At 62.8% G+C, this 27,973-nt stretch overlaps 1 protein-coding gene across 1 annotated transcript; it reads right to left on the bottom strand.

Annotated features, from left to right (window-relative positions):
- Nucleotides 1-37: 37 nt before the first annotated feature.
- On the bottom strand, nt 38-27,583 carry NTSR1 (neurotensin receptor 1). Its single transcript, XM_045529330.1, has 4 exons — nt 26,897-27,583; nt 3,816-4,017; nt 1,467-1,557; nt 38-287 (listed from the first exon to the last, which is right to left on the bottom strand). Exons 1-4 carry the CDS (start codon nt 27,581-27,583, stop codon nt 38-40), a joined length of 1,230 nt encoding a protein of 409 aa, XP_045385286.1.
- Between the last annotated feature and the right edge of the window lie 390 nt (nt 27,584-27,973).

Genomic DNA, 27,973 nt, shown 5'->3' with positions numbered 1-27,973 from the left:
CACCGAGGCCGGGCTGCCCTGGGCGTGGGCGCAGGCCCTAGTGCAGCGTCTCCCGGGTGGTGGTGCTGGAGAAGGTGTGGTTGCTGGACACGCTGTTGGCCTTCCTTGGGAACGCCGGCCGCCTCCTCCTGCGCCGCCACAGGGGGCAGAGGCAGGCCAGCGTGGACAGGAAGATCTGGCGGAAGTTGGCGGAGACGAGGTTGTACAGGATGGGGTTGATGGTGGAGCTGACGTAGAAGAGCGTGTTGGTCAGCATGTAGAAGTAGTGGTAGAAGTCATACAGGAACCTGCGGGGAGGGGAGGCGCTCAGACCCTGCCGGGCCCGGGCAGGACTCGCAGGGACCCGAGGCAGGGACCCCAGAGTGACGGCCGAGGCTGAGGGTGGCCAGCAGTGGTGGCCTGGGCACTAATTAAAACTGTGTGTGAAGCTTTTACATGGATATTTCATGATGAATTCCAGGGTCCGGCTTCTCCCGTGGAGTTAGAAGTTCTTGCGAGCACCAGCCTTCTGTGCCCTCCCTGCCCTGCCCGGCCCCGCCTCTCCCGGCAGCCACGTGACTGTCTCTAGGGTCCTGGGCATCCGAGGGTGGAGGGCTTGCTGGTCCCCTGCCTAACAGAGCAGCCAGGGCTCAAGCCCCCCAGCCTCCCAGACGGCCGTGCGCCCAATCCCAGCCTGCTCCCCGCCAGCCATGGGGTCTCGCTCTCCTGCCGGGCAGCTCCGTTCCCCACGGGGCAGCCCCAAGTTTCAGAAGCCTTTCCTTCGGGCTGTGCTCTGCTTCTTGTGTCTTCTCTGGCTACGTGTCACTATGGGGACCTGTCACCCTGGGGGACCCGTCACCCTGGATCTGGCAGCCCTGGCAGAGTTTGTGCTGGACACCTGCTCTCCCTGCCGGGAGCCTGGACTTGTGGTGCACGGGCAGTGGGTGGCCCCGTGACCAGCCCCCGCATCGTCCCGTGAGATGCCCCCGGGAGGGGCTCTGGGACCCGCGTCTGGTCTGCCCCCGACTTTGCCCCAGGCGTTTCCCCTTTGCGGACTTTGCCGTGTGCCCTTTTGCTGTAGCAGATCACAGCCCTGAGTGTGACTCCAGGCTGAGTCCTGGGAGTCCAGCCTGGGGTGGCCTTGGGGCCCCGACAACTGCCACGGACTGAGCAGAGCCCCCCATCTCCCAGTGGAGCCGCCCCCGTCTCTCTGGGGCCTCAGGGAAGCCGCCTTGGGCACCGGGTCCCTCAGCACCGATTTTCCTGTCCTGTTCCAGCTTGTCCTACAGGGCACCTGCCCGACCTGTCCCTCCACAGCCCTCCCTGGGGCCCCGTCAGGGCACAGCCACTGCCCAACAGCCTCACGGATGCTTGAGGGGGCCGCAGGGGACCCACCGAACCCTGGCCCTGCTCCCGCTCCCAGCAGCACCCCCTGCCCCAGCCTCCCGTTCTGGGGCTCAGCCCAGGGCCAGCCTCCCGGCACTCACGGAGTCCACTGCTCATCTGAAATGTAGCAGAACATGAGGCGCCGCACGTGGTAGGGCAGCCAGCAGACCACGAAGGCAATGACCACGGCGCCTGCGACACAGAGACACAGGCTCAGAGACAGAGAGACACGGGCTCAGAGACAGAGAGACACGGGCTCAGGGAGACACAGGGAGACAGGGGCTCAGAGACAGAGAGACAGGGGCTCAGGGAGACACAGGGAGACAGAGGCTCAGTGACAGAGAGACTCGGGCTCAGGGAGACACAGGGAGACATGGGCTCAGTGACAGAGAGACTCGGGCTCACGGAGACATGGGCTCAGAGACAGAGAGACATGGGCTCAGGGAGACACGGGCTCAGAGACAGAGAGACACAGGCTCAGAGACAGAGAGACACAGGCTCAGGGAGACACAGGGAGACATCCCACTTCGTGGATCACAAGACTCTGTATGGTTTCGGTGTCAGCACTACCCAAAGCGAGCACAGGTTCAATACACCCCGATCAAATCCCAGGGACGGCTTTCGTGGAAATAGAAAACTCCATCCTAAAATTCACAGGGAAGCTCAAAGGATCTTGAACAGCTAAAACAATCTCGTCAGGAAGTGTGAAGTCGGAGGTCTCACACATCCCGACTGCAGAGCTCAACACGCAGTGGCCGTGACCGTGTGGCACCTGCCAGAGACAGGTGTGCGGACCAGCAGAGCAGGACACAGACCCCAGAAACGCCCCTGGCGCCCGAGGCCGCTCACTGGGGGAACCGTCTCTGACAAGGGCTGCTGGGAAGACTGGATGCCCGCTCGCAAGAGCGCGGCGCTGGGCCCTGACCTAACCCCCCACAGCGGGAGAAAGACCTGAACATTCGACCGACTCTCTGAAACTCCTAGAAGAAAACATAAAATAAAAACCTCACGCCATTGAATTTGGCAATGATTTCTTGGGGATGACATCAAAAGCCCAGGTCACACACACACACACACACACACACAAAGATAAATTGAACTACATAAAAATTAAAAACTTCTGTGTATCAAAGAACATTTTTGTTTTTGAGACAGAGTCTCGCTCTGTCACCTGGGCTAGAGTGCTGTGGTGTCATCATAGCTCACTACAACCTCAAACCCCTGGGCTCAAGCGATCCGCTCGCCTCGGCCTCCCAGAGTGCCAGGACTACAGGCGTGAGCCACCGCGCCTGGCCCAAAGGATGTAATTAGCAGGCTGAGTCAACTCACAGAGAGGGAGAAAATATTTGCAAATCCCCTATCTGACAAGGGGTTGGCACAAAGGGTACATAGAGAACTCCTAAAACCCAACAAAATAAAAACAAACAATCCAATTCAAACACGGGCAAAGGGCTTAAATATACATTTCTCCGAAGAAGATATAAATAGCCCTCAAGCACAGGGAAAGATGTTCAACCTCATTAATCATGGGAGACATCAAACCCCAGTGGGACACCCCGTCCATCCATCAGGGTGGCCGCAAAGGCCAGGGCTGGCGAGGGCGTGGGGTGTGGAGGAACCGGACCCCTGGTGCCGTCGGTGGGACGTACAGCGGTGCGGCCACCATGGAACACAGGGTGGCATTTCTTCACACAATCAAACATGGAATCCCCTATGATCCAGCAACTCCAGTTCCGGGCACGTGCACAGAAGCATCGAGCAGGTTCGTGGAGAGTCTGCACAGCCAGGTGTGCAGCAGCATCACCCACAGCCTCGGTGCCCGTCGAGGGGCGAGCGGGTGAGCAAATGTGGGACAGACGCACAAGGGAACATCACAGCCTTACAGGGGGAGGGGGGGGCCTCCGGCACACGCTACAGCATGGCTGGACCCTGAGGACAGCGTAAGCGAAATAGCCAGACAGGAAAGGACAAAGGCCGTGTGACTCCACGAACAGGAGGTCCCTGGAGGAGACAGACAGTGGGACGGTGGGGGCCGGGGGCTGGGAGGCTGGGGAGCTAGCGTCTAGCGGGGACGGCCGGGGGCCAGCAAGGCGGAAACACGCTGGGGACGGTGGCAGAGATGGCTGACATGATGCCAACGAGATTAGTGCCAGTGACCTGTGCCCTTACACACGCCAAGACAGCACACTTCATGCTATGTGTATTTTACCACAATTAAACAAAAAAACCCCAAAAGGACACTTGGGAAAACTCCCTCCAAGCACAAGGTCGCAGCGCCCAGCGGTACAGGGCTTGCCTGGGAGGCCCCGGCGGGCAGCGCGGCGGCTGGGACCCGGGCTCTGGGCCCGACCGCACCGTTCCGCTGTCTTCAAATTCGCTCTGGTTTGGGGAGTTGCAGCCTTTGCTGACCCTGGGCCCCGCCCACCCCCAGGGGCCCGGAGGTTACGTACGTAAGACCCGGACGCCGTGCCGCAGGGCCTGGACCCTGCCGGGCTCGATGGACATGCTGAACGTGCCCTGCGGGCCCCCGACCGTGCACACCTGGCCCTGCTCGGCCGCCTGGCGGACCATGACGGTCAGCTTGTTGGCAATGACAGTGTTCAGGACGGAGATGACCACCATGGGGAGCAAGAAGGACATGAAGGTGTTGACCTGCAGAGAGGAAGGGGGCGTCAGACCCGGCCGCAGGAGACAGCACCCGCCCGCCTGCCCCTGGGCGCCTGCCGCCCCGGCTGGGTTTAGGGCCCGGACTGCGGGGCTCCCAGGTCAGCACAAGCTCAGAAGGGCATGTCCTGTCCAGGCTGCCCAGATCGGGCCGCCCCCGGCCGCCCATCTCCAAGCCTGGCTTGCAGCGTGCCCTTACCCCCGACCCCCAGCTGGGAAGAGGTTGGTGGCGTCTCTGCCACCTTGGTGAGCCCCTGCGTTGGGGTCCCGCCTGGGACAGCAGGGAACACGGACTCGGGGTGTCCGGGCTGTGGCAAAGGGCAAAGCTCTGCGTTCTCAGGTGTGGACACGCCGCATCCACGACAGCCGCCCCCGAGTGTGGCTGTGTCACCTGGGCGTCCCCCCAGCCCACCCAGGGCCTCCCAGCCTGGACGCAGACAGCACACGCGGACCCTTCTCCTGCCCACCCCCTTGGAACATGGAAAAGCGTGTGGCCCCTTTGGTTAGCACCTGGGCCCTGCCTCTAATTTCCACGCCAACCTGCAAGGCTGGGCCATCATGTCCGTCCTGCGTCTGGGGAAACTGAGTCTCAGAGAGGCTGCAGGTCTCGCCCAAAGACGCCGGCTCAGAAGTGGCTGGACCTGGCTTTGAACCTGGCCTGTCTGAGCCCAGGCCCGGCTCCCGCGGGGACACCAGGCCGTGGCTTTGCCTCTGCAGGTACCCGGCAGTTGGTGGGGGCCCTTCCTAGCAGCACTGCTGCCCAGGACAGGGACGGCACAGGTCAGAGGACGCTGCCCAGTGGCAGCAAGTGGGGCTGCAGGACCCCCAGTGGCAGAGGCTGCCTCCGTCCCTGTGAGCCTCAGACCCCACGAGGCTCCTGGTCATGCTGGGAAACGGTCACTGCTCCTGAGCTCCTGGGCTCTGCCACCGCCCAGGGTGCCCGAGCAGAGGCTGTGCCCTGCAGCGGGCACTTGTCACCGCAGCCCTGCCGAGGACAGTCAGCCAAACCCTGCTAAGGGGGCACTGCCAGACATGGGGCAACCACCAAGAGGTGCTGGAGGTGGCCGGAACCACCTCCCGGGGCCTGTTCTGGGCACTGGCCAAGGTCCCTCCAGAGACCCTGCCCCTCCCACGGCAGCTCCAGGCTCCACTCAGGCCTGGGAGGCCGCTGGGGGGAGGTGGCCTCAGTTTACTCCCAGTTCAGTGTGAACAGAGTTCTGCAGACAGACTGAGGGGCCCCGCCCCCAGGAGGCGGCGTTTCCGCACTCGCCAGCCCAGCACCCGGCACGCCCGGCACCGCAGCCGCTGGCCCCAGGTGGGCGGCAGGTCCGTCCCTCCCTCCCCGAGGGGGTCTGGAGCCTGGCACCCATCCCACCCCCCCCGGTTTTCTGTTGCTTTTTCATTTGAAGCCCAGCCCCCGCAGGATGGCAGGGGCTGGCGAGGTCCAAGAGGCAGGTGAGAAGGCCCCGCACGCGCCCGGGTTGCTGGGGGCACTGGTGGCCCAGCCCAGTCTCAGGAGACAAACCAATTCCCCGTGAGTCACCGCAGCCTGGGTATGATTTAAACAGAACCAGTGTATCCAACACAGATTTTAAATGTCAAAACATTTAAAATACCTTGCAGAGCCCAGGCAGCAAAAATAGCTACCTCTGGGGGCTGGTGGGGGCCGGAGGGCAGTGGGGTGGAGGGTCTGGCCCCAGCAGCTGTCCCCACTGGAGCAGTCTGGGCCCTTGGTCCTGGGGTTCCTGGGTGGAGTGCAAGCAGCCCCTGCCCTGCAGGCCCCCCTTGACCAGAGGCCGCCACTGGGCTGCGAAGTCTGGGGACAGAGGTGCAGGGCCAGCGCTGCCTTGCAGAGGGAGGGCCGCCTTCCTGGGCTCCCCAGACCCGTCTGTCCTGGAGACCAAGGCAGAGCAGGAGGTGGGGTGCAGGGGTGCACACTCGACTCTCGGGGTGTGGCTTCTCCTGCCCAGGCTCCCTGCACCCCTCTCCTGTCCTGCACCCCCACTTCCCCACGACAAGGAAAGGGGAAGGCACACTGTAGGCGCGAGCTCGCCGGGAAAGGGGCCACGTCCCTTGGGAGGTGGGAGCCGGCTTGGCTGTGGGGAAGAACAGGCCCCTCCCTGGGCAGGACTCGCTCACATCCCGCATATTCTGTACATCCACTCCCTGCAAACCACACAGCTAATTGCACCGACACACTGATTCTATAACTTAAATGGAAAAAATAATCTCAGAATAGCTAGGAAGGTTCCGGACAGGAGGCTTGACGGACCACGCGTCGGCCTCCCCAGCCACTGGAACGCACGGACGGTCACTTTGTTGAGAACAGTTTGGCCGGATGGGTGGATGGACAGACAGGATGCCCGGTCAGACGAAACCCCGTCTGCGACTGGACGGCATCTGGGTCAGAGGGCGGCAGGCCGTCTGGGAGCGGCTCTGGACAGCGGGGGGACTGGACGGGAAGCCGGACCTCTGTGGCTGGCGAGGGCACCAACAAGGCCTGCGGGGGCCCCTGCCCTGGGGCTGGCTGGGTGCTTGGCAGCCCTGGGCTCTGTGAGTTGGGTTGGTGGGACCTCCTGGAGCAGAGGACCTGGAGGACAGCGATGTCAGGACATGGCGGTCCCTATGGGCACCCGTGCTCCTGCAGTGTCTCCTGCCACCTGTGCCACCCTGGCTGCCAGACCCCCCTCTTGGCCCCAGCCCCGGGGGGTTCTAGCATGAGCTGGAAATTGCTGGCGACAGGCAGGGCCTCCGGGAAGCAGCCTGAGGCTGGCGTGTGGACCCCGAGCCCGGCTTGCCCCACGGCTGGCGGTGGCCTGGGGCAGCTCCCCAGTGGCCCCCGCCTCAGCGTCATTTCTAACAGAGGGGCCCTGAAGGTGCCACCCTGGTGTCCAGAGCACCGTGGCACTCATGTGCACACTGGACTAGTGTTTTGGGGGGTGGGCTAAGGGGTGAGTTGGGTGGGGGCGGGGCTCGGCGTGGAAGCTGAGAGAGGCCACTCCAGGCCCACGGCTGGCGGGGTGGCCCGTGGGAGGGGCTCAGGCGGCCTGGCCTCTGCCCTCTGGCCTTGGAAACTGTGTGGGCGGAGGAGGTGGGGTGAAGCGTAAACAGAGATGTGTTTAGCGGCAGCCGCAATGAGGCGCAGCCTGCACACAGCTGGGGTGCACCTGGCCGGCAGGGGCACCTGACACAGCTGCAGACAGCGGCCTCGGCCCCTCGGCCCCGGGCAGGGTGCTGTCAGCCTGTTCCGGCTTCCCCTGAGGAACGTGGCTTGTTTGTGCGGGACTTTTTCTCTCTAATTAATCCCATTGTGTTCAGAGAAAGACAGAGCCGTGGACCCACACGCGGCTTCACGGCTCAGCAAGCCGCCTGCGGTGCGTGGGAAGGTACAAAATATTGCTCAGGATGTTTGCAAGCCCAGGGGCTTTGTGAGACAGCTGCTGAGGGGGCGGCAGAGAAGGGGCCTCCTGCCCAAACCCTCCCGACGTGCGACCGCTGTGCGCTGGGCCGGCCGGGCTGGCAGGGACTGCCGCGCCCCCACAGCGGAGAGCAGCCCACCCGGCCCAGGCCAGGGGCGAACCCCTGACCTCCTGGCCTCACTCCAGATGGGGAGCCCCAGACCCAGCTGGACACCAGAGCACACTCTGGGGGCTCTCTGGACCCCGTCCTGCCTCCACCCCTGCCGCGGCCAGAACGATGACGTCACTAACTCCAGAAACGCTGTGCAGCAGGGTCCCAGCACAGCCTTGTCTGAAATAGCAAAACTTCCAGGACAGCTCAGGTGCCCCTGCTCAGGTGGGTTGGTGAGTCACACCTGCTCCGCGCAGCCGTGGAGATGCTCGACGGGGTGCCTGGCACGGCTCTGGGGAGGAGCCCCAGACTGACTCGGGGGGCGGGGCAGCTGGAGGTTCTCCCAGCCTGTCCTCTTGGGGTTAGAGCCCCACAGATGAGCTCCCTGTACAAAAATAAAATAGAAACGAGTAGACGCATTTGGTTTGCCTCTCCTGTGGATGCGTCCTGTGACGGGCACCACCAAGGCCACCTCACTGGCCTGCAACCGGCGAAGAACTGTGGGCAAACCGTGCTGTCCCTCAGTCCCCTGTCTGCACATGGGCACCTCGCCCCAGGCACCGAAGGAGCAGGTGGCATGTCCTCAGCACGGCTCTAGATGCTGCTGGGTTCTGGAAACCAGGGCCGTGGGACTCTGCCCCGCTGGGATGCATGATCCACAGTGGACAAGAGCCTGGACACAAGACACAACACCGAGTGGCACGCTGCTCTGTGGTCAGCAGTGACCGCAGACCTGGCCCGAGGAGAGGCCCAGCAGGTGCCTCGGAGGGCCGTGAGCTCTGGCCCCTGCACCTCTTCTCAGAACGGCCCACGTTTCTGGGCCTTCATGTGGAGGACCAGGGGGAGGATGGGGCACTCGACCCGCAGGGGCCACGGAGTCATCTTGGTGTCTGCGAATCCACGACAGGGAGGGGACAAGATGGACAGGGCAGCGTCCGGCAAGTCCTTGGCTGTCACAAAGCTGTCACGCCACCGCCAGACAGCGCTTATATGCATATTTGGGCTTTATGTAAAAATTAATATTTTGAATCCCTCTAACTGCCACTTTCTTGTTGACATGGCACCTTTAGTAACTGCTCCGTGTCCCTCACAGGAGCTCAGCACTCCGTGTGCACCTTGGTGACACCCGTGTCCGGTCTGTGAGAAGAAACCACCATTATCCTCATGTTACGGGAGAGACCCTGGCCGAGCCACGAGTCCCAGGGTCTGACCCCGCAGCCGGAGTGCTCGTGTGTGGCCCACGCCCTGGGCCGTCTGTACAAGGAGAACAGAAGGGTGGACCAGCAGCTGCTGGGCGTGGACCACAAGCCGGGCGAGGGCATGTGGCCCTGGTCCCTGGTCCTCGCTGGCAGAGCTTGGCAGTGACTCACCCCTGCTTCCCAGAGGGGATGCTTTCTGTGGGTCAAGGCCAAGTTTTGCGAGCGTATCATCCAAAGCCCACGCTCCCTGGTGAGCTCTCAGGGACTGAGCCTCTGTCCACGGCTCCATCTTGTGCCTTCCTTTAGTTCCTTCTCCTCCACCTGGTCCCTGAAGGGGAAATTCTGGTTTGGAATTTCTGGGGGGCCGGGGGGTCTGGACCAGAGTTAATGGTGTTGGAGTCGAGAGAATGCCTGAGCCGCAGGGATCCTCGTGAGTTCAGCACCACGGACAGCACCAGCCACCGCTGGAGGGGCTCCCTGACTGGCAGGGATGTGGGCTGGGCAGGGGGCTGGCGTGGGGACCCCCAAGCCAGCTGGGGTCAGGGGCCCTTCCAGGAGCACTCCAGCCCGAGTCCAGACCCTTCTCGGAGGTGGGCAGGTGAGCCAGCTGTAACCTCGGCAGGAGGCGCTGCCCTCCCCTCGGCCGTGCGGCCGGCAGCCCTCCACCGTGGCGGGCGGAAGCCTCCCCTCCCGCCTGCTGGAGCCGTGGAGGCCACTGTCTGCGCGAGCACTTGGCACAGCGGAGGCCCGAGGAGCCGCATCCTGTCAGAGCCCGGCGGTGCTGCAGGACTGGCACCAGCCCGGCTGCTGGGAGACCAGAGGTCAGCCCAGAGGGCCCCAATCGGATTAGGAAAAAGGACGGAGGACTCCCCAAGCCACCGCCTTCCCCCGCGCTGGGCGTGGCCTGCAGGGTGGGGTGCTTCCTGGGCTCGGCGGGATGCCCCCAGACTGTGGGTGGGCACCCCACTCTGAGGGCAGCATCTGGGGCGGCCGGTGCTTTGGGTAATGGGGGCACCTCTCACAGTGACCTGCAGCCGTGTGCAGGCGGCAGCTGGCACTCAGGGGCGGTGGCTACACGTCTGCTTGCCGTGTTTTCAAACACTCCTCGCCTGAACGCCTACTGGAATGTTCAAATCAGTGGGTGCCGGCTCAGTGGCAACAAATGGGGCTTTAAAACCCTCGGCGAGGGTGGGCGGCGCAGACACCAAGCAGGTGGGTGGGTTGCGGCTGGGTCTCAGCCCCTCCTGTGCCCCAGGGAATCTGAGCAGGACACAGCCTTGGTGGCCTCCTGACCTTCACGTCCTGGACACAGAGAACAGCCCACGGGGGGCTGCCCTGGGCTTGAGCCTTTCCTTGTAGAGAAGCGTCCTGCCCAGCGGCTCCCGGTTTGAGTGCCGGCTGCTGCTCACCCGACTGAGACATGAGCCAATTTAATCAGCTTTGCTAAGCCTTTTGTTTGCATTTTGCTAAGACGCAGGGCACTAATTTGACTCTGAAGGATTAGAAGTGGGGCCAACTCACTTAGCACAGAGCGCTTTGGAACCTCAGCCACACCGTCCAAACGCGCTCCTGCTCCGAGCTGGAAAAACCCTGGATGTGTGGACACTGCAGTGGGTTTCCAGGCCGTGCAAAGCCCCCCGCTGTGACCAGGGAGGTGAGGCTGCCGGCGGGGGACAGGCGGTGCTGCTGGGGTGCCCCTGTCCCAAGCAGCACTTAGCTCTGTATTTCAGAAGGCGCATGTAGAAAGCGCTGGCTGCACCCGCCCGGGTGGAGCTGGTGCCGGGGCTGGGCGTGCAGGGCGCCCCTCACCTGCTCTCTGGTTCTCACCATCGCCGGCAGCTGCCGGCAGCCCTGCAATTTCCAGTGTGTTTTCTTGCCACATAACTGTGTGGGCAGTTCGGTGAACATCCTGTCCCTGCCGGTGTCTAATTGCCCTCCCCTGGCAGAGCTGGTCACAGTGCTTCGCCGTGGACATCTGGCTCCACTCAGCGTCTCGGGGCCGCTCAGTAGAATCATGCTTTGCCCTCTTCCCGTGAATCCGGTTACGGTGGGCACAGAGCCGCGTGTGCCCCTCATGGGAAGAGGCTTCGGGCGTGGCCGGCATGGGGGCGGAAGGCTGGGGGGGCCAACTGGGCTGGCGCCTCCTCCCACACTGGCCACCCTGGCTGGGAGGGGGCCTGTGACACATGCGTGTGCCTCGCCTGGTGGCTGTGAGCAAGAGCAAGTCCTCCGAGGACAGCACAGCCACGCGGGGCCCTCTCGAGGACCGCGAGCAGCTTGGCCGTTCTGCTCCGTGTTGGCACCGCGTGCGAGGCCGTGCCGTGGGCGTCGGGAGCCCTGGGTTTCCTCTGTCGCTAGAGGCTGGGGTGAGGAGTGAGGCAGGCCAGGCTTTCGGTTTTGCCGAGTGACCTCGGCGTGTCCTCCTCACAGGGGACCTGTTTGCTCCCTGTGCAAGGGGGGATGGGCCGGTCTGCCCCGAGATCTTGGCCCGAGACCCTGAGCCTGGTCCTGCCCAAGGGCCGCCCATGGCTGGAGCAGGACCAGCGTGAGCCCCGTGGGCAGGAGGGCGGCTGCGCAGGGACCACCCACCCAACCAGGCGTGGCCGAGGCACAGGGTCCCCTCAGGAGGTGTTGACATTCCGAGCCGGGAGCCGGAGGGGGCTGATTGGCTGGGGCGGGGGGCCCCTCACTCAGGAGCCAAGGCTGCGGCTCTCAGGCACCGCGAGACCTCCCTGCCCTGTCACTCATGGCTCATCAGCCTGGCTGATCCTCCTGCCGGAGCTCCCTGGCAACAGAGGCAGTTTCAGGAAACCAGGCTGGGGCCACTACCACTCGCGGCTGGGACACAGACCCCGACTGCAGGCCTGAGCAAGGAGTAGTTCCCCATCTGGTCTTGGAATGTTCCAGAACTCTGGCTGCACTGGCCTTGTCTGCCCCGCTCCCTGGGTCCACTCAGCCCACCCTGCACCCTCCAGGACCCTCCACCTGCACCCCGCACCCCAGGCCTACGGTGTCCGACCCTTGCAAGCGGTTGTTGGACACCTGACACCTGCAAGGTGCTCTCCCACGACGGGGTGAGCGGGGGAGCAGAGGGACAGGCCGTGAGGGGACAGCTGTGACAGGACCCGAGGAGCACAAGGCCCAGCCTGGGGACGGGGTGCTCGCGGGATGGGGGAGCTTTACGCAGAGACTCAAGTGCCGAGGCCGTGGCTGGGAGAGCAGGGGGGAGGGCGTGAGACAGCGGCGCAGGGCGGTGCGAGCAGATCGCCAGGGCCCGGACACGGCGGGGGAGGTGAAGCGGGTGGCGGCTGCAGCCACGTCTGCATTTGGGACGCTCTGCAGGAGGGCCGAGCCGGGCAGGGGCCAGGGAGGGCCAGGACGTGTCTGCACTGGGGCACACACGGGGCGGGTGGGGGGGCAGGCATGGGAAAGGGTGGGCAGAGGATGCGGCTCCCTGCAGGGCCGGCCCCTCTCTGGGCCTCCCCCAGCCCTGTTGTGGGGCCGGGTCCACGGAGGGCCCTGGCTCCAGCCGCCCCTGTGCCCAGCACCCGGCCCCTCGCGGGAGTGGGCACGAGAGGCCCAGGGTGCTCACACAAAGCCAGGAAGCCTGACCGCGAGCAGAGGTGTGGCCGTGGCCAGCGGGCCCTCAACCCCGGCAGAGGGAGCCCTGCAGACACCCGCGCCAGCGTCCCACCTCCGGACACATGTCCTGGGACAGGTTGGCAGGTGTTTTCTGTAAAGGGCCGGAGAGCGAGTGATTCTGCTTTTCTCGCCAGGTGGACTCTTGCACAGCTACTCGGCTTGGCCGCTGCAGCCAGAACTCCGCCAGCGTGTTGAACAGGCCGGCTGTGCGCCAAAAAGGCTTTTTTTATGACCATGGGGGCTGGATTTGGCCACAGCCGCCGTTTGCCGTCCCCTCCTGGAAGCCTGTGCTCATGACCCTGGGACATGCTTGGGCACACACATCGCAGCTCCATCTTTCCGGGAGAAACTGTGACCAGCTTGAATAACCCCTGGGCAAGGCGTGTGCCCCCAGCCCGAGCCTGCTCCCGGCGCCACGGAGCAGGAAAGGGAGGAGCCGGAGGCCTGTCAGCGAGTGTGACAGCACCCCGCCCCCACCCTCCTGTTGGGAGGCAGTGACCCCGATTCCAGGGTGACCCGTGCGCTCCAGACGGTAGCCCATGTGGCTCCTGGGAGACCCCTGGCCACTCCCAGGGAAGCCGTCTCCCAGGCTAAGGAAGCTTTTCTTTCTCCTTTTCCCCTCAATCGTCCACAACGTGGTTGAAAACAGCCCCGCGAGCCGGGTGCACGTGGCAGAAGCACAGGCAGGTTGCTCTTGTGTTAACTGGCCCTCGCGGGTCCACCTGCGGTCGCTGTGGGTGGCAGCCCCTGCAGCTGCGTGCGCGGGAGTGAATCCCTGCGGTTAAACCATCTTCCCTGCACGTGTCTTCGTTGCTAGCGATCTCACAGAGTCCTCCTCACACCTTTCATCCGACGATTTGAGTCCTTGTCCCCGGGGCAATGTCCCAGCGGAGACCCTCTTGTCCCGCACCCCCCTCTTCCTGGGGGCATCGGTGGCCGGATTCCCACTGGAGCTGTCAGTCACTGGCCATGACTGCCTGTCGGGCACGGGCGAGGTGTCCGAGCAGCGGTGTCTGCAGAGTGGACGGCAGAACAGGTGTCCCTGAGCCTCCCTCAGCCAAGCCCGGACACTGGAGGACGGGCTGCAATGCCTCGGTCTGCCCTGCAGGCAGGTGCCGCGCACCGCCGGACACGCCGGGGCACCCTCAGCCCCACACGCTGGGGACGAGCTGTTGCTGCTCCCGCAGCTTGGTCAGAGCTGGTGGCCGGGGCGCGCTGGCAGGTGGCCAGGTGCTGGCCTGCACTGTGCCGTCCGCGGCAGCAGGCCAGGATCGGTCGGCGCCAGAGGCTGCTGCTCCTTCCGGCCAGTCTGTCGCCATCCTTGCCACCAGCTGGGCCAGGTGAGACCGGGTCTCCCGGACCACGGAGCCCACGGGGGGAATTCACAGCAGTGCCAGGGCCTGGGGACAGGGCGTGCCCATGGCTGACAGCTGTCAGGGTCCCCCGTGGGCCAGGACAGATCTGATCAGCGTGGCCATTCCCTGTGAGACCCATGCGTGGTTCAGGCTGTGTCCCTGGGCCAGATGCTCTGTGGTCCTCACATGCCGGTAAGTGGCACTCGGCTCCCCCTGGCACCACAATGCCCGTGTCCTCACGGTCACCAGAGGCTGTGTTGTCATGAGCGCCTTGGCCGTGGGTGTCATCCCAGGCGGGGGTACCTCCCTGTGTAGCCTGGCCTGTGGGGCAGCCGGTCACGCGAGACCTGCCCATTAACACGACTGCCCTGTGACCCCGCCGGCCCCTTGGCCAGGGCAAGGTGGTCCCCAGGAGAGCCAGGCCGTTCCTCCTGTGTCCTCCCTTCACCTGGGCCCTGGCCGCTCCCCACAAAAGAGGGGGAGTCAGTCGCCTGCCCCTTGGCTGGAGGCACCAGCCCCGCCAGCCTCACGCTCGGACACGGGGCTGCCTGCGTGTGAGGAAGCCCTGCTTGGTCTCCGGGAGGGCGGGGCCGGGCCCAGTGGAGCCACCAGATGACTGAAGCCACAAGAGTCACCCTGACGATGCCAGCTGAGCTGCCCAAATGGCCATCCAAAGGATCACGAGCAATAAATAATTACCGTTTTAAGTCAGTAAGTTTGGGGCTGTTTTGTTACACAGCAGATGTGTGTATTTCTGACTTATCTGTCATTCCGTGTCTCTTTGGGGAGGAGCACCCTGCTCGAATGGCGCGCAGCCCCTGAGGGCTGGCGAGGAGCCCGCGGTGCCCCTCCCGCCTGCCCCTCTCGCTTGCCCCTCCCGCCTGCCCCTCCTGCCTGGCCCCTGCGGAGCAGCCCGGCCACGGCACCTGCGTCCACGGCAGCCCCGGCTCCAGGTGTGCTGACTCAGGCCCTGCGTGGAAGGGACGTGTTTCGGGACAAACTTCCCAGCAGGCTCACACCCGGCTTTCATAATCTCCAGGCTGGTCTCCCCAAGGGACGGCAGTAAGCACGTCCAGAGGGCAACTGCAGGCTCCGAGCAGTGTCCTTGTAAGGACGGGAGCGGCTGGTACAGGCCCCAAAGCTGGGATTCAGATCAGACCCCCCAGAGAAGCCTGTACCAGCGACTGCCAGCTGGAGCCCTGCCCTTGCCCTGCCGTCACCCTGCCCTCGCCCTGCCCTCGCCCTGCCTGGCTCACAGTTCCTCCGGGACCCTCGCTGCGGCAAGAGAGGGCACAGCACCCCTGCCAGAGCCCTGCAGCCCCCGCCCACCCGGCCTCCACCTGCACCCTCCCCACCCGGAGGATTCAGCGTCCCTCACGGCGTGTTCGTCCAAAGAGATAATTGCTCATTTGCTAGACTTGGCGTGTGTCCAGGAGGCAGCGCTCAGGCTGTTGTTGAGCGGCAACCCAGGCAAGATGCTCGGCGGACTGCAGAGGCCGCGACGGGACGTCAATTGTTCTGTCCCCGCCAGGGCCCCTGGAGGTGCTGTGGCCCCACCTCCTCCGCCAGCCCGTGATCGTGGCCATTTGGCCACTTGCATAACCGTGAATGGGGCAGCTGGGGCCCAGCTTGGTGCCCACATCCCCCTGTCCCTCTGTCCCCTGACCCTCAGCTGAGGACCCTGAAGGCCAGGTGGTCCCCTGAGCACCAGGCAGGGGTGGGGCCTCGCACGGAGCTGGTAGCCGGAGGGGGCCGGCTTCCCTTCCCTTCACTCACCACGGTGGGTGGAGGCCCCTTTGTTCTCGGGGAAGCTGCCCATCCCCCAGGGCTGGCGTCCCTCCCTGCTTCTCCGTCTGTCCCCTCCTGTCCCCCGTCTCTGCCTCCATCTTTGTCTCTGTCTCTCTCTGTCTCTCTCTCCCTCCCTCCTCCCCCCCAGAAGTGACCCCCACGGCCCCCAGTATTGCCGGGGGACACAGCTTGGAGTGAGACCAGTCAATCAGAGCCGACTTTCTAGGACTTTCTCCGAGCGGGAGTGCTGGAACGGACTGTGGGATTCCCACACAGGGACCTGCCAGCAACGGCTCCCTGCCCAGGAGAAAACACAACTGTCCCCAGAAATGCCCAACAGTCCCGTGGTGTCAACCGCCTGCTTCGGGCGGGATCGAGGCCCCTCTCCCCTGATCGGTGCCATTCCAGCCTCTCCAGGGCCGCGACTTAGAGGCGCGCCCAGGGCAGGCACACTCCTCTATTGGGGCGATCGAGACGCACTCTCCCTGACACATCTTCTCCCCAAAGACACCCTCACACAGCGTGTGACATTTAGAGCACTTGGAATTTGCAAGTCCAATGCTGACATGAATATTCAGGGCGCTGGCTGCTTGGAAACCGCGGGCCTGGGTGGCCACGCCTCTGCGCGCGACGTGGGAATCCCACCGAGTGGTGGCTTCTCACGGAACGTTCAAGGCTTGAAAGCTGCCAACTTCCGCGGCCCTCAGGACAGGCAGAAGCACAAAAGGTGTCTGGGGTTAGAGCTTTCGGGATGCGAATATCTGCCCCGGGGGCTTTAACTGGGAGTTTTCTTCGGTCTCCTCGCTGATCTGACACAAATGTAGGTATTTTTAATACATTAGACAGGCTCCTTTTAAACAAGCTGTCAGGAAAATTAACTGCAGGAAGTTTCACGGGTGTTGCCCTTGTCTAGTGCCCTGCAATTACCGGCTGCTAGTCTGCGGCCAGCGTGGCGGGGTGGGGGCCTCAGAGACCCCTCCTGCTCCAGAAACGCTTCCTTCAGCGTGGGGTTCGCTCCCTGACCCGTCACTGCTCTAGTGTCCAACCGGCTGCCTGGCACTTGTCCCCGACCTTCCCAGCCCCTGAGGGCACAGAGGCCCCCACTGTCCTCTGTGTGTGTGTGGGATCCGACCAGGACTGTGGCCCCTGAGCCTGGGGCCCAAGCACCCCTAATCTGCCCCCTCATCCCAAAGTGCGGTCCAGCCCCAGGCGGTGGCTCAGGTCCCCAGAGGGGACAGTGCACCTCGGCCACATGGGCCTTAGAGCTGGGCAGACTCTGGGCCATGACCCTGTGCCAGGCCAGTGGGCCGGCAGCACCTTTCAGGATGGGCCCCGCCTGCCTCCTATGGGCGGCTGCAGCCCCGTGGCACAGATCTTGCCCGTGGCCCCGTCTGTCCTTCTGCTACTCAAGCTGACCTGCTGAGACGGGAGGACCCCTGGAGACCACCCAGTGGCCAGCGTGGTCGCCTGGAGCTGTGTCCTGAGAATCCCTACTGTGTCTCCCCAGCTCAGCTCTGCCTCCCCCAGCCCAGCAGGGCAGCGGAACAGTGGGGGGCAGTCCTGGGGCTCCCCACGCCGGGGACAGGCCAGAAAGGGGAGCTTTAGGCTGCCTGGGAAGGCCCCTGGGCCCGAAAGACCCCTGTCCCCGCCTGCAGCTTCCGTCCTTTGAGGGTCCGGGTGGGGGTGAGCCTGGCTCTGGCCATCCTGGGGGCGGCCCCTGGGGGATTGGTTCGGCCCAGATGCGACGGCTTCTCCCTCATCACCAGGCAATAAATAGCGGCCTGGACAGCCACTTCCTACTGTGCACATCCTGTCGGGCGCTCAGCCCGCGGCCACGGGGTTACAAGTGGGCCGGCCCCTGGCCAGCTCCGGAGCCGATCGCCGGACGGCCCGATGCTCTGCTCCCGCTGGCACGACCCAGACCCACGTGCCATCCCCGACACTCAGGAGCTGGGGGCTTATGGTCCTGGCAGACAACTGGGGAACGATGTCCTGGACAGTGGCGTCTGTGAGCAGTTGGAACTTGGTAACTCCCAAGCAGGAATTATTCCTAAACAGCCCCAGCACTCTCTGAACCTCGACAGGCTGGGAGTGTGGTTTTATTTTAAACAGAGGAACTGTTTTTGAGTTTTAAGAGCACACAACTCTCTGAAGAATGCTCTTAACCTTTAAATATGTCAAAGGAGAGTTACTGAAATTTATAATAAATTCACCTTTTAACAGACAAGGGCCAAAAATATTTAAGTCCAAACAATGTTGCTCTTTTTCATAAGCCTCAGTGTGAGATTTACTCAAAGCCTTGGGCTCGGTGTTTCTAGGATAACTGTGTTTCTTTGTTATGTATTCTCTTGCAACATTGTTCCACTAATTCCTTTGAGCAAACGCATTTTATCATAAGCTGCCTCAGATATTTTTGAAAGTAGCCAGTGTTTAAAACCTGCAGATGACTCTTCCTTGGGGTCCTGGACTAGCTCTCCTGCCATAAACAGCTATAAAGCTGCACATCACGCGTCGGGCGATTGTGTTTGGACCCTGGGAAAGCTTCAGACTGTGGCCCTGCAGGGACACTCGCAGGTGGGCCCATAGTCACCCACGTCCCTGCCTGGGAGGCATTTTCTGGATGGAGACATAGGGGCCGAGGTCTGGGCAGAACTAGCTACCCAAGCAGGAGGCAGAGGTCGGGCTGGGGCTGGGAAGTGGCTTGAACCTGCACAGCAAGCCCTGGAGGGGGGCCTGCATGTCTGGGGTCCTCAGAAGCCTGCAGAGGCCTTCCTGGGGCTCGGGCTGGTCGGCTGAGCCCACAGACCACGACGCTGGGAGCTCATTGGAGGCAGCTGGCGATTCCAGCAGAGACGGTCACACGACAGCGTGAATGTACCTAATGCCACTGACCTGTACACTTAAAATGGTTAAAGTGGTAAATGTTAAGTACATCTTACCTCAACAAAAAAACACTATCATTCACCATATTAACTGAATCATGAAGAAAAAACGTATGATCATACTAATAGACACAGAAAAATCACTGCACAAAATTCAACATCCAGTCATGGCTTGAAAAAACTCGTAGGAAACTAGGAACAGAAGGGAACCGTGTTAACTTGATAAAGAGCTTCTACTAAAAACTCAGACTAAAAACTTCACACTCGATTACAAAGACACAAGCCTTTCTCCCCAGGGTCAGGAACAAGGCAACGACGTCTGTCCTGGTCATCGCTGTGCTCAAGTCACAGCCAGAGCAACGGAGCAAGGAAAGGACATAAACGAGGGAGGGCGGAAAGGAAGAGCCCTGTGTTCACAGACGACACCACTGACTGCTGGAATCCCAAGGAACCCACAAAAACCGTCTAGAATTAACAAGTGTGTTTATCACGGTTGCAAGATACAAGATCAATATACAAAAACTAATTACATTTGTATACGTGAGCCATAACAACATCAGAGACAGAAAATTTCAGAAAAAGGTACCATGTGCGACAGCAGCCAACGCATGAATACTCCGGAACAAATCTAATAACATACGAGTAGGATCTGCCTGCTGAGAACTGCCACCGATAAAAGAAATCGGAGGAAATCGGAGAAGACCTAACGAACGGACAGATGTCCTGCATTCACGGACTGGAGGACTGAGGTCAGGAAGCCACGTCTCCCCTGCAGGTTGACACAATCCCAGTCAAACCCCAGCAGGGCTTTTGCAGATACTGACAAGCCAGTTCTAAAACTCACGTAGAACGTAGAGCAGCTAGAACAGCCAGGACAAGTTGGAAGACACTAGTACAGCCACAAGACTCATGCTACCCGCAAGGCTTACTGTGGCACTACGGTAATCAAGACTGCAGGGGACTGTGGACACCGGACACGCAGATCACGGGGACAGATGGGAGCCCGGATACGGACCCCACAGACAGGGTCGGCTGACTCGACTCGACTAAGGCCCAAAGAACCTTCGACGGAGAAAAGATCATCTTGTCACAAGAGCATTTGGATTAACCGTGTGCAAAACAAAACGCGCACGTATACATCACGCCCTGCAGAAAAGTTAACTCGAAATGGCGCACAAACGTCAATTAAAACAATCAGACGTCTAGAAGATGACAGAGGAGAATCTTCCTGACTTCGGATTAGGCACTGAGCTCTTAGACACAAAAGCACGATCCATAAGGATTTCCGACATGTTGAACGTCATCGAAATGACGACCTCTTGCTCTGTGAAATCCGATGTTAGAAATACGATAGTATGAGCCACAGATGGGGAGAAAATATCTGCAAATCACACGCATGACGAAGGACTTGCACGCAGAATATACTTGGAACCGCTCAAGACTCAATCATAAGGAAACAACCACCCAACTTTAGAAATGAGCAACTGGAATAGACGCTTTGCCAAAGAAGTACAGATGTCAGATCAGCACAGGAAAAGATGCCTAACGTCGTGAGTCACTGGGAAATGCAAATTGAAGCCGCAAGTTACCACTGCAAACCCATTCCAGTGGGGAAATGAAAACAAACCAAAACCAGAATGTGCCGATACCAGTGCTGGCCAGGACACAGTGACAAGTATCTTTACATTGCTGGGGACGTTCCAAGTGGATAGTCCAAGGGAAACAGGATTTTCACCTTGGAAACGCTGGCGTCCCCTGCACAGTGACACGTACACCCTCTGTGCGGCCCAGCCGTCCGACTCCTGAGACGTGGAAATGTATTTTCACACAGAATCCTGCATGTGAATATCGGCCAAACCCGGGAACATCCCCAGTGTCTCTCGATGGGCAAACGGAGAACGAGATGTGGCGCCTTCACCCCACGGACTCCTCCTCCCCAGCAAAAGGCACCAACGGCTGGTGCCGGTGCCAGAGGGAGCCTTGAGTTCATGTGTCAACGAGGGGTCTGACCCGGGGGCTGCATCCCAGACGGCCGCCCGAGTGACACCCTGGAGGGGTGGGGCTGCAGGGAAGGAGAACCAGTCGGCAGTTGCTGGGGGCCGGCGTGGGGGCCCCAGGGCAGCAGGGTGACGCTGGGGGTGGCGGGACTGGGCTGTGTCTCCTCCCATGGGGCTTACGTGACTGCATCAGTCAAAGCTCAGAGACATAAGCAAAACAGTGACTCTTACTGCATGTAAATGGAAAAATAAAATTAAATTAAAACAAAGAAAAATGTGTATCTATATTAGTGCCCAACCACTTTTTTGCTGCCTCCCCACCCCCACCTGGTCTAGGCCACCTTGGTCACTCACCTGGGATGTGGCAGCAGCTTCCTCACCATCCCCCGGGCCCAGGAGCCACGTCGGGGCTCTGCTCGGACCCCCGGGGCTACTCAGGTCTTCCGGACGGAAGGCGCGGCGTGGTTACGTCATCTGCCGGCGCCGCCGCCCTGCCCTGCGCCCGCTCCGCTCCGGGCCCATCCCTCCATCTTCCCAACACCTGCCCAGGTGCCCCTGCCATCTCCGAGGGACCTTCCCGACCTGCACCCCTGGCCCCTGCACTTGTCACTATCTACTGTTCACATGTTGTCCCTATTTATTTTGCTTATTTCCTGTCTTCTCCGGCGGGACGTGAGCTCCACGGGGGCAGAAACTCTGGCCAGTTTTGTTCACTAATGTCCCCTCTGTGCCTGGCACGTGGCAGGTGCTTGGTGAGCGAACAAAGAACGAAGGAAGGAAGGAAGGAGGAAGGTAGGGAGGAAGGCAAGGATGTCATCCCATACGCTCAGAGGAGAATTCCCCCAGCAGGGCTGCTGCAGAGGCCTGGCTCAGGTGCGGCCCCCAGGCCGCCAGTGCTTCTCGAAGGCGGTGCACACACGCCGACCAGGGCCTGTGGCTCCCAGACCTAATCGGCGTGGGAGCGAGGCTGGGGGTCCCCGCAGGACCCTGCAGGGTGCACGCGTGTGGACGACGGAACTCATGTCGTTTGCATTAGCAATGCAAACCAGTGTGTCAGTGCCCGAGCCCTTACCAGGCCCCAGGCATGGTCCCAAGTGCTTTATTGTGTTGACTCACTAAACCACAGAGGAACCCTCATCTCCAGTTGGCTGCTGGGGAAACTGAGGCACAGAAGATTGCTCTTCTTGCCTAGGGTCCAGTAGCCAGCGTGAAGCTGGGCCTTGAAGGAGCGCAGCGCACCCTCTCTGGCCGCAGCAGAGTGGGACCCTGGGGGACACTGGGGAGCAGCGGGGTCTCTGGGGCAGGCAGACCCTACAGCGTGGCCCCAGGAACACCGTCCCCTCCGGGTGCCAAGAACCAGGACCCCATGTCCCACTGTGCTGGTGAGAGCGGCCGGGAGCTCCCAGGGTGCCTTGTCCGTTTGGGCCTTTGAGCCCTTCTTGGCTGCTTAGGGCAGCAGGACCTTGAGGGGCGCAAAGGCTCATCGGGGAGGGGACCTCGTCACCCAGCGCAGCTGTTGGGGGACGGGGCCGCGGAGCTCTCTGCCACTCTGCTGGCCACAGACTCACTGAGACGGACTCACAGGTGCCGGAACAGCCCTTGTCCTCAGTCCCAGGGTTTTGACGAATATTTGGCTGTGTGACCCCCACCACAGCCACAGCCCAACGCAGAACATTCCGTCACCCCAGGGTGCCCGGTGCCCCGCTGCTTCCCGTCCTGCGCTCGGCACCCCCAGAACAGCGTGTGGCCAGCCACGGTCGCCCCAGAGTCTGGCTTGTCTCAGTCTGTGACGTGGGATTCCTCGGGTGTGAGTCACCGACTCACCGGGAGGGAAGTGGAAGAGAGGTCACGGGGCTGGGCGGGGTGTCTAGTGGGGACGGAGCTTCATTGTGGGGAGACCAGAACGTTCTGGCTGGTGGTGACAGAGGTGCCACGGGAGGGTGGTTGACAACACGGAACTCCGCCCAAGCAAACGGTTACGACGGCACATTTTATGTCACGGGTACTTCACCACAATGTTTTAAAAAAGGAAAGTTTGAGAAAAAAACACAAACTACTAGATGACCAGACGGGACTTTATCTCTACGCTTGAGGGAAACCAGGTCGACATTTGCACCCGGCCCAATGCCGGCCCTGCGCCTGCCGAGGCTCCGCCCAGCCCGGGGGCCTCACTGCCTCCCCTGCCCCCTGAAGTCTCACCAGCCCGGGGGCCTCACTGCCGCTGGGCGACCTCCTGTGGAAGGGGTCACGAGGCCTAGCCCGGGTGACCTGCACATGGGGTGCTCGGCCGGCACAGGGCAGCTGCAGCCCCGCAGCCCCTCAGCACCCGCAGAGCTGCGGACGGGGCCTCTGCACACGCCGTGTCCTTGGAGAGACATGTCGGCCGTCAGTCTGAGTGCAGGACGGCTGGGAGAGCTGACATCTGGGTCCCAATGCAGAGCTGGGGATGCAGGGGCCAGGGGATATCACTCCTCCGGGACTCCAGGCTGGGTCTGAGCCAGTTGTGGGCAGCTCCGGCCCTCGTGCCCCCTCACTCGCCCGTCTCCCCTGAGAGCCTGACACGCACCCTCGGGAAGCAGCAGAGGGTCGGACTGGGCGTCCCTGGCCGGGGGCACCTCCAGGCTCCGTCCCTGTCCAGCCCAGGGTCCGTCTGTGTGTCCTCACCCTGTGGTCTCTTGCCCGGCCCCGGGGCACAGGCCAGGCCCTCCCTCACGCCAGGGCCTCGGAGCCGCAGTCTGAAGGCAGGTTTCACAAGCCGACTCCGTCCTGCCTACACACGGCCTCCCGGCCTTTTGCAAACTCGTAATTACAAAGTTTTCAAACACACACAAACAGCATTGCTAATACGCAGTGTCGCCTCCAGGCCGAGCTTGTCTCACCCGCAGCCCTCCTGTGTCCCCTTCCCCAGACCCCTTCAGTGCGTGACCCCTTCCCTCGTGCCAACCCACTCCACCCCCTGAGCTGCAGACGCGAGAACTGCGGTTACGTGTCCGGCACCGTCCTGGGGGTCCGCTGCCCGCCCCTCCTTGCCACAGTCTCTGTCCCTGTGGGACCCGTACAGAACTCCTTTTGCAACCTCCCAACTTGGAAAAGTTCCGAACCGCAGACAGGTTGTGGGGAGAACACCCAGAACCCCGGCCCTCGGGCCAGGTCTGCGGGTCCCCAGCACCTTGGTCCACCCGATGGTCCCCACGCGCTCTCCTCGGAGCGGCCACACTCTCCCCTCCCCCGAAGCACTGGGAGTGAGCGGGAGACGTCACACTCCTGGGCCTCCAAACAGCCCGTGTGTATTTCTGTGTATTTCGGAGAACAAGGTGCCCCCCGCAGAGCAGCCGCTGGGGAGCTGCAGGGCACCGTCCAGGCCTGAGCGCACGGAACCGACTTTCTTCCCTGTGGAAACAGGTCCCGGCTGCCTCTCCCTCCTGGAATCTGCCGGCCCTTGACGGCCTGGGTGTCCACGACGTCACCTTGAGACCCATCTGCCGTGGGCTCCGGGCAGGGGTGTGTGGGGCCAGCTCCCGGCACGCAGCGGGGCCAGAGAGGGCTCCTCGGTGCTCCCCTCCCCCGGGAGGGAGGCCGGGCCCCTGGGGTCAGCTCGGAGCACTAAACACAGAAGAGGTTTTCCGAACAACAAGGGACAAGGCGGCAGGCTGAGCCCGGGATCGAGTTCCCTCTGCCGTGGACAACGGCACTAATGAGATGTGATGAAAGGGCCCTTGGCGGCCGCTAATGGCAGACCTAATGGACTCACGCCTGGTGATGCCGGCAGGGCTTGCTGTGGTGCGTGCCGTGGAGGGGTCTCTGAAAACCGTTCCGAAGGACATGGCCACCTTAGTCAGATCCGAGCCGGACGCCCAAGTGCCCCAGGCCTCTGTCCCTATCAGTGCCCTGCACACACACGCGTGTGCGTGCACACACTCCCGGGGCAGTGAACACGGGACCCTGCTGACACACAGTCTGTGCCAGTGGGACCTCGTCTCGCCTGTGGTCAAAGCAGGAGGCCGGGCCTGGGCTGCAGGGGGCCACGCGAGATTCAGGGCCGGTCCACGTGGGCAGGCCACGTGTGGGGGTCAGAGTGGGGCAGTCCTGGGGAGCCCCAGGGCACCCTGAAGGCCTCTGAGCCTGGCTCCTCCCCTCAGTCACCCTGCTGGCCCTGGGTACGTGCCAGCCGCTGCCTGGCAGTGCTCAAAGTTGCACCAATTTTACCACCAAACCACCTCCTTTCTAAGCCCGATTCTGTTGGCAAGTGCCCAGGTCAGAGTCTCACTGCTGTGGAGGCTGGCAGGCCCCACGGGGACAGGGGGGCTGGGAAGGCCAACCTGTTTTGGGAAGAGGGGCCGTTTTGATTGGCCAATGCCTCGACCTTCCAAATGTGGTCAAGGAGAGGGGCACGAGGACCAACGTCCAGCTCTGCTCGGGCCACAGTTTGGAAACTGCGGACATTTGCCTGGATCTGCCAGACAGCCCAGCGGCCCACACGGGGACCACACAACCCCCCACCCTGGAAACCCTCCTACGATGGCAGCGGGTGGGGTGGGGGCAGGCCCAGCCTCTCCTGTAAGGGACGCTCCTGGCACGGGCACAGAGCAGCTGGTGTGCGGGACCTGTGGAGCCTGGGCACAGCCACTAGCTTCGGACGGGAGAGTGGCCTTGTCATCAGTCACTCCCAAGCACACGGCTGAGCCCCTTAAAGACAAATGGGGACCACGCTGTCCAGGGGCCCTAAGGAAGCCGGAGAATGTTTGGTCAGCGACACCTGCCCAGGGCCAACGCTGCACAGGTGTCTGGGGGGTCAGCACCTGGCAGCGGGACCAGGCACACGGCACTCTGGGACCGAGCCCTGTCGTGTGGGTGTCCAATTCTGAGTGCCTAGCAGAGGGTCCACAGGACAGGGGGACATTTTGGAGGGCTGGGGCCGGGCTGTCCTCTCTCCCTCCACTGCGTCTGTTTGCAATGATTCCGAAAGGCCACGCTGCTCGTGCCCAGGCCTGGGGGGCAGGACGGGCGGGGGCCGAGTGCAGCATCTCCAGGTGGGCACCGGGCGCACGGACCCCTAGTGGTGATCTGACCAGGGGCTGCTGCCCCCAGGCCCCTCAACCAGAGCCCCTGGGCAAAGCCCATCAAAGACAGGAGCTTGAGGCAAGAGAATGAGCCTCGGAGGAGGCGAAGATTCCCCAGTCTGTTTCCCACACTCCGCCCGTTGCGTCTGCCCTGGCGAAGGGCAGGAATCTCCCTGGAGAGCAGGGCTCTGACTCACCCCCTCGCGGCTGCTCGGGAGGGGCCTCCTCACGGGGACACCTGTAGCCACAGGCTGCACACACGGCGGGGGACAGGAGTCTCGTTCTGCCCCCACGGCCCGCCTCGGCGGTGGTTGGTGGAGGGTCACCCAGGGCCCAGGGGGTCACAGGGGCAGGCGGTGCCCTCCCTGGCACTGCCGTATCCCTGCCAGGCACACGGCCACACGCCGGCTCCCGAGGCCGCCACGGAAGTTCTGCAGGGAGGGGGCTGGTGCTGGGGCTGCCCTGGCCCCTCTGGCTCGGCAGAGAGACCCTGCTCAGACCCTTCTCTCCCCGGCCTTCCGCAGCCCGCCCTGGGATGGAGGGAACCCCAAACTCCAAGGCTACCCGGGTCCGAGGGCCCAGATGCCATTCAGTGTCGTGTCTGCCCCGACCTCCCCTGTGGACACCCTTCTGCCTCTCTCCCCGGCAGAGAAATCACCACCACCACCACCACCAGCCACAGCCGTCCCCGGTGAGTGCTTGCACGTGCCACGGCCCATGCCAGCCCTTCCCACCAGGGTGCCCCAATGCTCGCCCTCTGAGAGCCATGACTACCCCATTTTGCAGATGGGGAAACTGAGGCTAACTGGGGACCAGCCCAAGATGGCACTGGCTTCAGCTCTGACACAGGCTTGTGCCGAGGCGGGGCAGCCCAGTGGCCTGAGGGGCCGCTTTGGGGCATCTCTGCAGGGGACGGGGTGGTAACCTCCTGGGGGCACAAAGCCTGCTGAGAAGCAGACGAAAGGGACCCTTCCTTGAAAGAGGCTGGCGCCAGCTCGTGCCAGTCTCCATTAGCTCTTTAGGAATTTGGAGACACCTGAGGTCCATCCACAGACCCCAGGGAGGTCACTGGCAGGGTCTCCAGCCCCCTGCATAGAAGGCGAGGGTGGGGCTGGGCCTGGCCGCGCCGGAGTGAGGGGTGGGAGGAAGGGTGTCCGCCTCCCCCACCGGGCCCTCCCTTCCCAGCCTCCCCGGGCCAGACTTGCTCAGCTCTCCACTCCCGTACCCACAGGGTACCCCCACTGGAAACTAATTTTGGGGTGTGGGAAAGGGGAGAGCCGAGGCTCCCCGGGACGGATGGCTACTGCTGCCTCCTCCAGAGACCCCAGCCTGGCGCCCAGTGGGCCCTTCTCCCCCCTGGAAGAGGCCGCTCACCTGTATGACAGCCTTGACGGTGGCAGTGCGGACGGTGGGCGTGCACACCAGGCCGCCGGGGTGCTGGCCGTCGGCGCTGCGGTTCTGCTGGCCCATGGTGAACAGCATGGGTACCGCCAGCAGGCCCGAGGCCAGCCAGATAGCACTGATGAACTTCTTGGTGCGGCTGCGGGACATGAGGGTCTTGGCCTTGAAAGGGTGGCAGATGGCCAGGTAGCGCTCCACGCTCAGGCTGGCCACGTTGAGGGCCGTGGCGTAGGTGCAGGCGTCGCGCAGGAAGTAGTAGCCGCGGCAGATGGCGTCGCCGAAGGCCCAGGGGTGGTGCACCCAGATGAAGTTGTACAGCTCCACGGGCATGGCCAGCAGCAGGATGAGCAGGTCGGACAGCGCCAGGCTGCCCAGGTGGTAGTGCACCGTGCTCTGCAGGTGCTGCAGCGACTTCTTGTGCGCCAGCGTGAACGCTGTCACCGCGTTGCCCACCGTGCCCACCACGAAGAGCGCCAGGTACACGGCCGTCACCAGCACCTTGGAGTAGATGTCGGTGTTCACGTCCAGGTCGCTGCTGGGCGCGGCCAGGATGTTCTCCGACGCGTTGTCTGAACCGTTGCCGAAGCCCGGGGCCAGGAGCGCCGCCTCCAGCCCCGAGCGCGGCCGCGGGGTGCCGGGCTCAGAGCTGTTGAGGCGCATGGCGGGTGCCGGCTCCGCAGCTCTGTCCCCCGTTCCACGGCTCGAAGTCCGGGCGAGAGCGGGCGCGGCGCAGGCGGGGACAGAGGAGGAGCCCCAGGAAAGGGCGCACGCAGGAGGGCGAGCGGGGCGCCGTCCAGCCAGGAGGCGCCGACCCAGATCGCGCTGCCCCTGGAGCGTTCGGATTGCGCTCGCCGCGGGCTCTGGGCTCCGCGCTCCTGGCTCCAGACCCCGCGCTTCCTCGGGCTCCCTCCGGACTCAGCACTTGCCGCAGGCTCCGGGCGGCCTCGGATCTCCAAGCCCCGCGGGTCCCCGGCCGGCCGGGGCAGCAGTGAGGTCCCGAGGACGACTCCTGGCGCGGCAGAGCTGAGCGCACGCACCGCTGCCCGGCGC

This window comes from Lemur catta, chromosome 17, assembly GCF_020740605.2.
Source record: "Lemur catta isolate mLemCat1 chromosome 17, mLemCat1.pri, whole genome shotgun sequence".
In the NCBI taxonomy this organism is placed as follows: domain Eukaryota; kingdom Metazoa; phylum Chordata; class Mammalia; order Primates; family Lemuridae; genus Lemur; species Lemur catta.
This window is presented reverse-complemented; position numbering and strand designations above follow the sequence as displayed.

Bases quoted from the DNA above. Each gene is read 5' to 3' on its own strand.
- NTSR1 (XM_045529330.1), bottom strand. From the start codon at position 27,583: ATGCGCCTCAACAGCTCTGAGCCCGGCACCCCGCGGCCGCGCTCGGGG. The intron at 1,558-3,815 runs GTACGTAACCTC...TCTGTGTCGCAG, and splicing joins GCACGGCGTCCGGGTCTTAC to GCGCCGTGGTCATTGCCTTC. The intron at 288-1,466 runs GTGAGTGCCGGG...CCCTCCCCGCAG, and splicing joins TCAGATGAGCAGTGGACTCC to GTTCCTGTATGACTTCTACC.